Here is a 14,250-nt window from a genome sequence, read left to right on the forward strand (position 1 = left end):
ACAGGAGGCGAGACGAGAGCCGCGAGTCGGACTTTGGCCCACCGTCGAAGAGACAGAGGCCGGCGTCGCGGGAGCGGGACATGTGGGACGGCCGGCGGAGACGGCACGGTACGCCGCCGTGGCAGAGGGATCGCAGCCGTGAAGGGCCACTGCGTCGGTTTTCGAAGGAGGAGAAGGAAGAGAACCCAGTGATGCTGCCGCCGGTGCTGTCGTGGTTCGTAAGCGTGCTGCCAGAGCCTACAGCATTCGATGGTAGGTGGGTCGTGCTTCTTTCGTTAAGTGTTCTGAGCGACGCGTTGCATGTGGCAGGTCCCATATTCAGGACGGACGACTTGATGCAAGTGTTCCGGAATGTGGTCATACCATCAACTTCGAGTGTGTCGAGGGTGCGCACGCCGGCTCCCCCTCCACGTGCCGGTAAGCTGCGTCTCGTCGAACATGTATAGGTTGTGTTTATGCAACGTTATTCAGGCGGAGGACCTCCTCCAGACTATGGTCCATATCAGCGATCGGGCCGCCGCGGGAGGTTTTAGCGTATTGTCGGAGCAGTTTGATCACTTTGAGACGCGTGCTTTACTGTTTGCGCGAGTGCGTCTATCATATCGTGATCTACAGGTTGAGCATAGTCTTAGTCCTGAGTGTCGGAAGTATTGTATCGCAGCAGCGAAAATGTTGTTAAATGTCAAACTGTTCTGCACCTTGTGAATTCGTCGCGTGGATATCGCGAATGTCATGAAGATAGTCGTGCTTTGCGCATGCTGGTCAAGTCTGATGCGACTGGCAGTTTCGGATACAATTCACTTTATCTGCTCAGATTCGGTGAGGCTGTCGGCTTCGAAGCAAGAAAATTTTTATTATGCAAGGCGCTGTACAGATAGCGGGATGACAGCACCATAGGCATGATATGAACACTTCAAGGACCGCTCATTAGTTCTCACAATCGCGATGTACAAGTCACACCTTCCCTCAATGCACTGCGCAGTGATTCATTTTGTCTTCAAGCCGGGACGGAGCCTGTTGCTGTGCCTTCTATCTGCACTCACTTGAAGTCTGGCAGATTTTCTGGATGTCCAAGGCCTCTAAGCTTCTCGTAGACTGGCGTTGCTAAGTTGTCAGTTTCTATCAGATTTTGGCATGAAGGCATTTGTTTGCGACATCTTCCATTAGTGCAACGAGACCTCTTCTGAAGTCCGCATATACTCCTTTCGATATTGCGGCTTGAGCTGATCCGCTGTTCCACGTCATACATTGACTGCAGAGCTATTGAACGTGCGACACGCTGGAGTGAGACGCATGTACGGCAAGGCCAATGGACCAGAGGATGGACTGCCTTGTGGAGACTTTCCATAGCACTCTGGATCAACGACCGAAGGGAAACACTAATAAAATAGCCCAGGCGCACCTGCGAGTACGTTGTATAGTCCGGACACTGTACCGCACACATCGCCGCACCTAGTACGACCGCCGCGTCGACTGAGGATACGAACACGAGCTTCATCTTGACAACACGCCAGACGACAGACCCGATATTGATAATTTCCGAGTGGGGAAACAAATGGCGGTGAACTCGTCGGCAGTGCTCGGTTTCAAGTGATAAACACATCGTTCCACGCTGATAGGTGACTCCTTAAGACATCTGGAACACATATCGCCTCCCCTCGGTTAGGAGCGGACGACGACAGCTCGGACCGGCTGAGTGTACCGATCGGTGTCAAAGGCCGGTCCACGAGAATAAAGAATGAAGTAGGAGAGCGGACACGCCGTGGGCGTTCTTGATGGCCTTGTAGCTCTTCCCGATGTGACTTGGGTGGCAGGATCGTAGCGATTGCGACACTTGGAACCGTATGCGAAGCGCGCGACGCATTCGGATATCACCTGGTCTCGATAGAACGATAAAGTGCCCCGTGAACGTCTTTGCGCAATAACTGTAAAGAGATATAATTCATGTGACCGACGCGAGAGCATCGCCCTCTCCCATTCGGCAAATGTCCTGCAACTGCTAAGCTCAAGAACGGGCTTGCCGCGAATCCGCCCACAATATTGAGATGTTCGAGCACAAACTCAACGTCTTCACCCACCTGCGAGGTCGTCAGGCCCTTAGAACAACCTTCTGAAAGTCCGCGATGATCTCGACGACAGACTTGCTCGCCGGCAGTTGAGACAGTCGCTCGTCGTCGGCTGCCGTTGCACTGGGACGGAGGAGAAGCGCGAACCTGATGAAGGCGAGTGATGGAGTACGGCAAAAACATGGCGATCCATCGAATGACACACCTTTTCACCAGCTAGTGTCCAGTCTCTGTCTGTCCATCGCCTCCAGCCGTGGAGCATAAGATTGAGCTTCTGCGTCGATCTTGCGGACATATCCATCCCCCGCAGTAGTAGAGCACTGACGGTATCTTCATACGCCTCAGCTTTTCCCCGCCCTCCTGTCCCGGAAAAGTGTACCAGCACACCATCGTCAGCGAAGCCAGTCATAGAATCCAAGAAAACACAGCGCGTTATGCTGAAGATCTGTGGCACATGACACGCCACTAAGAGTCGTACCAACGTTGACCGGTATTGACCCCCCCCCCCAAGACTATGCGCCGAGTCTTCCCAGCATATGGCGGCTTTGAAGGCATGCTCGCCGGTGCCGTATTTGTGCTCGAAGGATGGCGCTTGCAATGGTAGTATGTGGAGGCCACGGTCTTGTGTGGGCGCTTGTGGCTTCCCCGGGGCCAGAGGCTGAGCGCCTTATGAGGCCACACGTACACGTGCAAACTCGAGCTACATTCACGGCACATGGGCACGCTCAGTGTGATCCGCGGACTAGACTAGGCATTCGTCGCAAGGACCTACTCTGATCAACGGCTGGCACGGTTCAGCCTGGAGCATCTACCACCGAATACACGTTGAATGTGCAACGGGGCTTGCGGCATATGGTCATATTCTCAGGGCGGATGCACGGCGGGTACTTTCATGCCGTTCATCTTACAGCAGGTCACCTGCTTAGCGTTGCTGTACTCGCCAGCCTCTGAGGGTAGCACGAAACTTTTCGCCGCAACACCGTCGGGGTGACTTGGATCTGGACATGCACACATCAAGGGCAGGGCACTCACCACTATGAACGTCACACTCGGTGCACTTCGCGAACTTGAAGCTGGCGAAGGAGTTATGGAGGAGCATCTGCATGACGGCGTAACAAGCCACGATACTCATGCACCCGCCACGGAGGAAGGTCATCCTTTGGCGTGCACGAGCTGGACGTGAGCAGTATCCAGATGCATTCACTAACATAGATATATATATCTCAGGAGACCTGAACTTGCCCTTCTCACCAGCGGTGACATCCTGGTACTTCTCAAGCTCCCTGTCGAGGTCCTGTCCGATGCGGATGCACTCGCTTATCAGCGTGAGCCAGCGCCGGGCTGTCACACTGACACATCCTCACCCGTACCTCCCTGTTTTGGTTTGCAGAGATGATTAGACGATGACGGTCATGCGCTCTGGCAGTCCGATAAACGACATCAGCCCACCAGATGCAGAGGGGAGGGGATAGTCGATTACGAGAATTGTCGCCTGTAAATGCCGTGCGGCGCGCAAGACCACGATCAGCGACGAGGCCTACGATGAAAGGATGGGCTGTGACAGAGTTCTGACTCGGTGGGTACACTCTAGATGTTCCCAAAAAGATCGCATCGAGGACAATAGCACCAACAAAACATTCAATGGCATCTTGACGTCTTCTATTTCTCTTTCGCAAGCCTGCATTCCCCTTTGTTCTAGTGAATCTCGATTCAGAAGTATTTTCGCGCATCCATTCAGGTCATGAGAATGCACAGGATGTGCACGGCGGCTATGGTGATAGTCGTCTCGAGCACCACGAAGATAATCGAGCTGTGCGCAGGCTGGTTGGGTGTGGTCCAAACCGCGATCGATTGGACTCAACCCCATTCTTGCAGGAAGTTCGGACCTGTTGGAGACTTGTTGAGGTGCTCTGATTAGGGGAAAGAGGAACCTGCCTTTGCACCGCTCTACGTGCTTCTCACCGACTCCTGGACGAGTCTGGACAATACGCGCAAAGTATGCTGATGTTCTGTCTTGGTTGAGCCTTCGTGCAAGTCAGTAAAAGCCACGCATCGACGAGAATGGTCGAGAAAGTCTGATGGTAGGTATCATCGAGGGAAGCGAGCGTGTTCAAGGTATGTCTAATATGTTATTTACGCTTAGTGGCTCGCTATGAAATCGATTTACAGAAGGCCATTGGGCACGATACGACCACGTAGAGATTCTCTCAGTCTAGTGCGAGCGTTGGTTCCTGCATCGTCGTCATGACCACGGTGTCTTGTCACACCTTCCTCATCCACTGGGCAGTGATCGCAACCTGTCTTTGAGCAGCATCGGTGGTTCTAGATGACCGTCTGCTACCGTGGTCAAGCAGCGAAAGCCTTGAGACCGTCAGCGCTGCGTTCAAGGTCTATGAAACGCTCATATGCACGAGAAAAGCCGCCCCACGAACGTTTTCTTGCTTTTCATTCTACTTTACACGCAGCCGATGCGATCCAGCAACGAAGGTATTGATGCTTTATATGACGCGGTTCACACTGATTTTCTTCCAGACAATATAGCCTTCAAGCCCATCACAGTCCGTCGACATGGTTGACGGCGACTGGAGAGCTCAAATATCGACAACGCATGCTTTCACTGGTAAGTTCGCTTTTGATGTATTCGAGTCGCGATAACAATTTTCCAGTTCATGACATGGGTGCCAGTCAGCTCCTCCACGTTAGATGCACGAGCTACACGGCCACAAAGCGATGCTCCGGTGTTGAACTCCCGAATACAAGGACGTTCTGATTCATGCGGATTCCTGCGCTCTGGGCGATATCGCCATGTATAGCCATAAAATGAATCTATCAGCTATTCGAAGCGGAAGCTCCGTTTACGCGCCTGTTGTGGTACGTTGTCTTTGCTTCGATGTGGTTTCTTCCCAGGCTGTACTCGGCACAGCCTCTCGCACCATGACCACACATCTATGACCGTACAAGGAATTGGACCCTGCAGGCACTACACGAGCAGGATTTCTTGTTATTTGGCAGTGGCGAGGTTCTCCTACTCATCTTTGCATTCTTTGCGCTCTGCGGTCATTCGAGGATTGATGTTCGAGCGTCTGCGTACTATCCCATGGATCAGGGCTGTACTACCCATTCTACTCGTTGACGACCGTGCTTGATCGATATGAACGATAATGTTCGTGAAGCGTGTCTTGCAGAGCTATGGCCGTTTCAATTTCTGAAAAATGCCCTTGAGGCTGTTTTGCAAGAAGCGTGTTCTTGCATCTGCTTGGATCATGAAGTTCCTTGTATCAAGTGCGCCGCTTGTTAACACACATCGTCCGCCCATGGAAATGTCTGTGGGGGCGTCTCGTGTGCAATGTGAGTGACACGAGATGTGCCCGCATTGTCATCCCAATCGCACTTCCCCGGTCTTTCATGGAATACTGAGTGTGATGAGGCGTTGTAGGCATGCAATCTCACATCGAGGTCTCGTGTCTGAATGCGTGGAATTCGACCGCCTCACATCGCACAGCATTCGCCGAGAACGATCATTTCACAGACCATGTCCAGAAGCTCTCATCTGCTTCTCAATGCGTTGTCACATGGAATACTCATAGTCCACGGTGTGAAAGGCTATGCGAGCAATAGTTGGAAGAAGCGCATGAGCGCTCGGTGAATGGACGGCATAGCCATGCTTTGGAGTGCTGACAGGAGTGCATATATACGATTGTCAACGTTGAGACTAGTATACGTACGTGCGGCATCTAACGCGCCGAGTCGCTTCTCTTCCGTCTAAATCGAAAACGTTGCTTGTGACAAGATCGACCTCATGGAATATGAATCTTGGAATAATGCGGAGAACGCAAACGAGCCGGTCTAGCTTGGAGGACATATATTTGATTTAGTCTCGTGTGTACCTTTTCTTCTCTTCTACTTCGTGATCTACATTACAGGCCGCATCAGTTTTCTGTCGTCGGATCTTTCCCCCATCCATACTTCCTTTTTACACATTCCCCAGTCTCCCTTCCCTTTCGCCGTTTACGCTGACACCCCTTACGTATCTTCCTTTCGTTTTCTATACTTGAAGAAGCCAACCCACATTGTAATGTTTCATCTACGACTTTGAAGTGCGAACATCCAGGAAACGATGTCGTCGGCCGGTCAAGCACTGGCTCTGCACTGAACAGCAGATGGGAAAGTATCTGCAGTACGAACACACGATGGATGTCACGCTTAAACCTCATGATTGACGAGTAACGCGCACCTCAACGGCCTACATACCACGTCTTGGCTTTCGCCGACTTTTCGATGTACTCATCTGTGCGCGTGACATCAAAACATAGATTAAATGTGAAAATAGAGCTGGAATACAACCGCTTGCGCATTCGTGACGAAAAAATTGAGACTCCTGCATGAACGTGTTTTTAAATCTCTGCACCGGTTAAAGGCTCACAGGCTGAAGGCCTCAGCCGGACGGAAAGCTACGTGGGACTGCGTCTGCCTTGCATTACCCCAACCTCATTCTACCTGTGCGTGCTATCGATCCGGTCAGCGAGATAAGGGGGCTATATACGTACTGCAAATCCATGATATCTGTGCATAATACAGCGCCAATGCAACGCACGCTCCTCGTCACTAAGAGCACAGTATCAATAATTGGAATGGGCCTACAAATGTCGTCGGCCCTCTGGCTGATTCTCGTCATACATGATCATCATTGCCGACCTTCGTGTACATGCAAGGTCACCACAGAACGCCATAAAATGAACGTCAGCTCACCGAACAAGTATGGCCTCAAAACGTCAAGGCCTCACGAGTTGATTGACGAGCAGAATGTATGGTCTATCCTTCGGACAGAAGTCGCGCCTTCCCGTCCGGCAAATACCTGCAACTCCGAGCATAGGAACGGGCACGCCGTGAGTCCGCCCATGTACACGGCAGGACCGTCTGCGGGAGGGTGAGACCGCACTTCACTTAGTGGAGACGGACATAGATGACGTGACTCGTCTCGTCGATCTGCTCCTCGATCGCTTCGATGGAGACCGCTATTTCTAACCTGCCGAAATACAATGAGGGATTTTCTCGTCTGGAAGCGAGAGCGAGCTCACATCCTGTCAGATACAGCACGTCCCGCCTGACACCGTTCTTCCCGTCTCGAGTCTCCGGACGTACGAGGCCTTGGAAGCGTCCTGAAACGTCGCTTTCGTCGAAGCCTCGCATGCATAGAATGTCTTCGTCATTGGTGACGTGCGATCTCTTTAGCTTTATCTGAGAGAGCCTCGGTCAGTGATGAGGAGACATTTGAGCAAAGACCTTACAAAAGTGTGGCTTCCGCGAACGTGGACGGTGCCGCCGACAACCAGATTATTTTCCTGCCTCTCTCCTCAGGCTCAACAATGCGCAGGTGATCCTCAGAGATGATTTACCGTGATAGAGTCCCCTGCGAGTCCATTCATGATTAGAAAATCTAGCTGTCTATTGAATGACGCACCATCCCACCGGTAGCCAACGTCCAGTCATCGCCTCCAGCCGAGGAGCGTCACATCGAGCTTCTGCGTCGAGCGCGCAGACCTCTCCATCCTCGCTGTAGTAGAGAACCGATGGGATATTCAAATCTCTCAGCTCGTTCTCGAAGTCCTATCCCGAAGTAATGAACATGCATCAGCATCGGCAAAGCCCGTCATGAAAACGCACCACGGTGCGCTAAAAAATCTGCGGCTCATTCCCAGGCACCAGATCCAATCCGACACGCCACTGAAAGTCGTATGAACGTCGATCCCGGATACCTTCATACGCCGCTTCTCCCGTGCATGGTGGCTTGGAAGGCATGCTGGATGCTGGAGAGCGGTCTCGGTACTTGAGGGCCGTCGTGTGTAGGGGCTTGTGGCTTCTCCGGGCCGGAGGCTGAGCGCCTTACGAGGCGCACACGTGCAATGTGGGCGCCTGCCTGAGTCACTCAAAGCGCGTCTCAGCACTGATGAAAAAGAAAGACACTCCGAGCTAGTATGCTTGCCGTCTACGACATCAATCGATCGCTGGATCCGGCACGCTCGAGCTCAGTGTGATTCAGCGCGGACTGGACTTAGCGATCGCGATGACCTTCTCCGATCCAATGGCTGGCTCGATACCGCTTGCAGCATCTACCACCGACTTCTCCGGGCGAACGTCTGTTGAGCACTTGTACTCCATTCATCTTCCACCACGCTATATTCTGAGCTTTCCTGTACTCGCCAGCTTCCGAGCGTCGCACGAACCTAAGTACAGGGCAACAGCATCACGACAACTTGATCTTTGTACGCACAAGTCGATGTCAGTACAGTCGCGGCTACTTGCGTCACAGTCGATGCAAGTCGATGCACTCAATCCATTTCCGCGGACCTGAAGCCGGCGAAGGAGTTAGGGAGGTGCATCTGCATGACCGTGCGACAAGCCACGATACTCGTGTACCCAACGCGCAGGAAGGTCATACTTTGGCGTGCATGAGCTGGACATCAGCAGTGTCGAGGTGTGTGCACTCACATTGATGCATGTACCACAGGAGACTTGATCTTCCCTTCCCACCAGAGACATCCCTGGTCCTCTTCAAGCTCCCTGTCGAGGTCCTCTCCGATCCGGATGCACTCGCTTAACGGCGTGAGTGAGCATTCGGGCTGCCATCACGGCACATGCTCACCACACCTCTTTCTTGTAGTTCTTTTTTGTAGTTCGCGGTGAAGATGCAGACGATGACGATCGTAAGCTCTGGCAGTCGGACTGATTAGATCAGCTCAGCAGAACGGGAGTGTCGAGCAGGAGGACTGTCACCTATCGAGTCCTGTACAGCGTGTACAGCGTGCAAGGTCGTGGTCAACCGCGATGAAACGATGGGCCATAACGGAGTTCCGACTCTTGAGCATACGCCCTCAATGATGGCCACATCGAGAATGGTACAGCTATGAGGACGTCCTATGGCATCTTGATGTCCTTCTATTCCTCTCCCGCAGGTCTGCATCTCCTTTGGCCTCGTAAAACTCGACTCAGAAGTGTGCTCGCGCGTCCACTCATGTCCTACGGATTCCGAGGCGCACCTCAGTGCATGTCAGTCCCTACGTCTAGTCTACAATATATGAAATCGTAGTGTCGCTGCACAGCGATGAGTGGTATCTGGAGTGAATACTCGACCATGGGCGGTACGTGCTAACTTGAGCTTCGTTTCAACTGATGTGGGCTTAGGGGCCTTTGAGAACTCTTCTAGGTTGGACACGAAAAGCTGCTGAGGTAGTTCAACTCTCTGAATCTTAAAACATCGAGATGGGGAACTACCCTGATCTTTCTTGTTTCCTCTGTGCTTCGTGCGCTCATCTTCCGTCATGAACACCCAGGTGAGCGCACCCAGATTCGACCCTCCCAGCTCCAGTATTCTGGACTGGAGTGTTCTCTCGGGCGGACGCACGCAAGCTCTCAGTCAAACCCATATGCTGCATCATCAACACGTGGGCCGTGGACAGACGCATCTAGCTCATACATGACCGAGCGGATTAACGGACGGTCGCTGGAGGAGGCGGAAAACACCAAGAACACGGAGATAGCGAAGGAGCTGTGCCTACCGCCTGTGAAGCTCCATTGCTCGAGTAAGTTCCTACTCATACCAGTCTGATTCATTTATGGCTGGCTGCTTTTTCCAGTGCTCGCAGAAAGTGCTATCAGGTCCGCCATCCGTGAGCACCGGTCAAAGCGCACGAAGACGTCCAACCCGAAGCAGGCTGGGGACATCGACGTGTCTCGCCGGCTACGTCGACGTCTCTCAAAACTCGGCGACAGGCGAAACCGTGGGCAACAGCCGATGCTCCATCTGCGTAATTCACACGACTTCTTACTCTTTTCCGTCTTCATTCGCCCGCTATGTTGTACGAATAGTTGCTATTTTGCATGGGTATTTTGCTATTGTAGTATTTTATGACCCATAACAACGTTAGGTTGTGAAGAGGTGGCTAGTCTATTGAATGTATAGCTCATGAAGCTACTCCCTTCTGTGCGACGAAAGAGGATGTGCCTCTAGCAAACCACCTCTCGTTCGCCTCCCCGCGTTGTGCGGCACTGCACGGTTGGTCAATTCAAATCTTGAAAAGATCATGTGTTACATCCTGCAAAGATTGTGCGTTACATTAATATGTCATGAGTCGAATCGCATTGGCTACTAACCTTGTACCGGAGTGACGGTCAGCGAAGTGGTCGTTCCATGTCTGCGTGAGCCAGCCTGCGCGGCTCTGGCGAGCGCAGCGTCACGGAACCTATTCGCCTTCGGAAATTTGGCTACAAAGGGTGGGGCGATCAGCACATTCCCTCGTGCTACTATGTCTGTGTGCAGCGTACGCTCGTGGTTTGGGCGGGAACGGTGGCTGGTGGACGCTTGGCCAGCGACGAACAAGAGGAGACGCGGGCGGGCGCGGCGCGAATTCAAGGGAAATTCAACTCCTCAGAAAAGTAATCGCCGTCGTTCGGCTGAGGTACACTAGCAGTTGTATATGGCGGGTCGCTTTCATGGTACGGAAGAGACGATCTCCGAGCACGAGGTGACGCGTAATAGGTGTGACTGTTCGCGTCGGTGGTGCGACGGGTGCGATGGGTTCGATGAAGACACCAGGTCCCAGCGAGGGGAAGCCAGGCACTGTCGTTCGCGGAAGATACGGCTGCGGCATCCCTTGATGCCCGTCGTACGTGATCGGGAATGGACCTTGTTTCCTATTCTGCTATGACAGCAGAGGTGCACCTGAGTCGAGCAATGTGCGGGACGAGCGTCGGTCACTTACCGTTGGGTGGATCAGTGGGCGCCCTGTTGCAGATGCGTACGGATATTCCGTCCGAGTTGCCATTGTGCGGTGCTTGCAGACCGCCCCCGCCTATAAGATCAGCTGCTTCGCACTTATAGAGGAGACTGACAAGCAGAGACACGAGAGCGATGTCCTAAACAACAGATGAGTATCTGAGTCGTTGAACACACTGGCACAACACTTCGCACGAAGTCATCGGGAGAGACGCCCAAGCGGCGTTACGTATGTGACATTGCTCTCGACTAAGCAACTGCAGGGTGGGGCAAGCGACTGCAAGTGGTGGACATTGCATGAGTTACTATGTCCACCCCCCGTCTCCCTCTCTCGCCGACCACCAAGTCGTCCCGCAACATGGACTCAAAGTCACAGTCCCTGCCTAGTGTGTTGTCTGGACTCTGGTGGAACCGCTTGAGCATCGCTCTGGTCACGTGAGTATATCCCGGTCCATTCAGCTGATAGTGGCCTGCATCATCGGACAAATCATTATCCTCGTCTACCATCTCACAGGCCCACCAAAGTCGCTGTCCCGCTCACTGGGTCTGAACACGGAGCCAGATTTCTCCCATCTTGCCGACCACTGCGCCCGTATCTCCCCGATACCTGCTAGTTCTTTCGTGCAGCGGCAGCAAGCGCTTGCACAGACCCTGAATGCTTCAGCCTATATTGCCGAGCCCGGCGCGAGCGCCGGATATCTGCTAATTTGTCGGAGGCACAATGATTCTCCTCAGAATGACCGCTATTGCTTATCATCTCACCTGAGGTCGATGCTGTGAAGGCTCCAGTCTCAGTAATGACGCCGGCATTCGAGGCAACCCGCGCGAGGCTGCTTCTCTTTCCAAGTGCTTCTGATACATGGTCGGATAACGTGGACCCCTATGGTATGACGCGATCCGCAGTTCCTCACTTGCGGGAAGGAACGAAATTCGTCGACGGGATGCTGAGGAGTTTTGTTTCTGACGGCATTCAGAAGGCATCACCAGAGTCCAAGGTGATGCTTGCATCTGTTGAGATCCGGCGGCTTAGGGAGAGGAAGAGCGAGGAGGAGCTCGAGATCATGAAATGCGTGAATGAGGTAAGTCGCCAGCCATACATCGAGCCTCAAATATCCACTGAGAAGTCAAGTTAGGTCACTATTCTAGCTATTCATGCAGTACGCAAGAATATATACGTAGGTATACGTGGGTCCAAGGCTCGTCAGCTTATCGTGAAGGCGCTCTCCGCTGCCGGGCTGCAAAACCCAAGTGCCCTTATTTTGTTTAGAGGTGAGACCTCAGCGGCGTTGTTTTCATTTCAAAGCCTCACTCTGAATAGAAAATGCCGCTCTTCCTCATGGCAGCGGCACGGATCGCGTGCTGGGAGCGCACGACTTTGCTTTGATTGATTCTGATGGATCACTGCACGGTTATCACAGCGACGTCACGAGGGTACGTACTTACTCGTTCTTCAAATCTCAACAAACTAATGGTACTCTCAAGTAGACATTCGCTCTCCCTGATTCCACAGTCCACGCAGCGTACCTGAGATTATGGCACCTTGTGCATTCGGCGCAGGCTAATGCACTCGACGCCGCACGAAATGGGACAGCCACTGCTGGTGACCATGACCACGTTATATGTGTTACTACTCGCAATCGTCCTCTAAGCTCGCTTGCCTCAAGGACAACCGCGATGTACTACGGAGACTCAACCGCCCAACGATGGGCCCGGCCTTTCCTGTCCCAATGTCTGGGTCTGCTCCATCAGATAGTAATGAGGAGGATGGTCAAGGTACATTCGTTGAGCATGGGCTTCCCGCGGAGCCCTCGATCCGTTATGTGCAGGAGACTTACTAGGAGGTCGTGCTGAGCTTCTATTCCACTAATACAACTATTCTCATGGCCACCTCAGCCTGAATCCTGCTGGATTGCGAGTCAGCGACATAAAAGTCTATGAAGACACTGTGCTACTTTATCCTGTACTCGTCTTGCTGGCTATCGTCCCTCAAGGTTCATTGTCTGTTACGAAATCATGAGATCCGATGAGAAGGACGTCGCTGCAGCGCACTTTTGTGTCGGGTGCGCGCGCACTCGACATTTCTTCAGAGCTCAGACTCGGAGCGCAGCAGTGGGGCATGAGAGTGCGAGCACGCATTGCAGCTGCGCGAGGAGGCACAAGGGTTGCTGGAATTGAGTCTGAGCACGAGGTGGGTAGACAAAAACCCGGTCCAAGCAAGCTGTGCTCTTCTTCGTGCTGATCGACACTGCTCACTGCTTTCTCATGTTGCAGGATATCGCATTCTTCGAGGTATAAGTGCACCCTCTGCACTCCACCAAGCGTGCATGTGCTGAGCTCGGCATGCTCGACTCGCTCATTTGGTGTCTGTCGCATACATCCGTGGATGTGGGTGACCCGTGCGTGAGCACATTTCTGCAGCGTTCTGCCCCGGTGCTCCCCGTCGCCGGGCGCGAGCGGAGACATGTCATCTGTGAGGAGTTCAACGCTGCTTAGCATCCCCTGTGACCGAAGGCGACGAAATTTGCCTTCCAGTGGTCAAACCCTGATGGCTCGAGGACCGGATATCTGTACAAGGTGGAACTTCGGAGCCTACTTGTTGGTCTGCAGCTGCACTCTATTCATAGAAGCTGTAGGAGATGACTACCGAATCCGAATCCTGGGCAGAGCAGCACTTATCGTGAAGTAGAATGATTATGACTACGATGTTGGGCACCCAAAGGCCACCGGTATCCAGAGAACCTTCAAGTCAACAGATGATAGAACTCAGAGCAGCGAATGCGGTGTCTTCCGTATGGGAACAATATCTTATACTCTGCATCAGCTGTTCCTGCCATCAACATCGTGAAGCCGAAGTTACCGCGCACCAGTCGGAGCCTGAGTTCCGCATGCTGGAAGTATAATGCAACAGACAACATGATGCCGAAGACGATCAATAGAATATGAGAGAAAACCGTCAGTTTGCTATAGGAAGCAACTGGTACTCATTTTCCCTGTAGTCCCTTGAATGCATATAATGTCGTTACGTACCTAGCTCCTCGATTCTGATTCTCTGTCGTTCTGCACTTTTGATGGGGTTCTACAAATGATGCACACAAAGGCAGCCATCGTGTTCTCATGAAAGTTGAATGTGATACCGAGTTGTTGCCAATAAAGGCCCACACCTGACATCTTTTTCATGAACCCCTGCAATGCAGCGTTAGATAAATCCTCAGGTTCTCGTTCATCTACACGAACAGCGTAGTCAATGGACCTTTCTCATGCTGGTGCAATCGACGTAAGCCTCGTGTACCTTGGGTTCAAGCCCACAGCCATACAGTCGTACAGACCAGAGCTCGCGGACTGGCAGCGCTCGGCAGGGTGAAGTGTAGTGATGTCGGTCGTGGTTAAGCATGACTGAGCTTCGTGACCATT

General features: G+C 52.7%; 4 protein-coding genes across 4 annotated transcripts in view; 3 read left to right on the top strand and 1 right to left on the bottom strand.

Annotated features, from left to right (window-relative positions):
• LAESUDRAFT_663370 (Suf-domain-containing protein) overlaps positions 1–533 on the top strand; it is a gene marked incomplete at both ends in the record, with an annotated part of 3,116 nt that extends 2,583 nt beyond the window's left edge. The window contains 3 exons of the mRNA XM_040905058.1: positions 13–252; positions 310–426; positions 472–533. Coding sequence (XP_040759469.1) covers positions 13–252; positions 310–426; positions 472–533 — 419 coding nt within the window. The remainder of the gene's footprint in view (positions 1–12; positions 253–309; positions 427–471) is intronic.
• A 1,053-nt stretch (positions 534–1,586) lies between these two features.
• Positions 1,587–3,222, bottom strand: LAESUDRAFT_717313 (uncharacterized protein; the record flags this gene model as incomplete). The annotated part of the gene is made up of 6 exons (XM_040907320.1): positions 1,587–1,833; positions 1,876–2,213; positions 2,272–2,511; positions 2,545–2,732; positions 2,975–3,064; positions 3,099–3,222. The coding sequence occupies 6 exons, from the start codon at positions 3,220–3,222 to the stop codon at positions 1,587–1,589; spliced, it is 1,227 nt and encodes a 408-aa protein (XP_040759470.1).
• Positions 3,223–9,525: 6,303 nt separating this feature from the next.
• LAESUDRAFT_618650 (uncharacterized protein) lies at positions 9,526–9,801 on the top strand (the record flags this gene model as incomplete). Its single annotated transcript, XM_040903246.1, has 2 exons — positions 9,526–9,646; positions 9,701–9,801. Coding segments are annotated over 2 exons (222 nt in total), but the record flags the coding sequence as incomplete, so codon positions are not given.
• A 1,452-nt stretch (positions 9,802–11,253) lies between these two features.
• Positions 11,254–12,439, top strand: LAESUDRAFT_795484 (Creatinase/aminopeptidase; the record flags this gene model as incomplete). Its single annotated transcript, XM_040913964.1, has 5 exons — positions 11,254–11,274; positions 11,299–11,918; positions 11,973–12,108; positions 12,158–12,270; positions 12,325–12,439. Coding segments are annotated over exons 2-5 (646 nt in total), but the record flags the coding sequence as incomplete, so codon positions are not given.
• Positions 12,440–14,250: the final 1,811 nt, after the last annotated feature.

This window comes from Laetiporus sulphureus (genome assembly GCF_001632365.1).
Source record: "Laetiporus sulphureus 93-53 unplaced genomic scaffold LAESUscaffold_56, whole genome shotgun sequence".
NCBI classification, from domain to species: Eukaryota; Fungi; Basidiomycota; class Agaricomycetes; order Polyporales; family Laetiporaceae; genus Laetiporus; species Laetiporus sulphureus.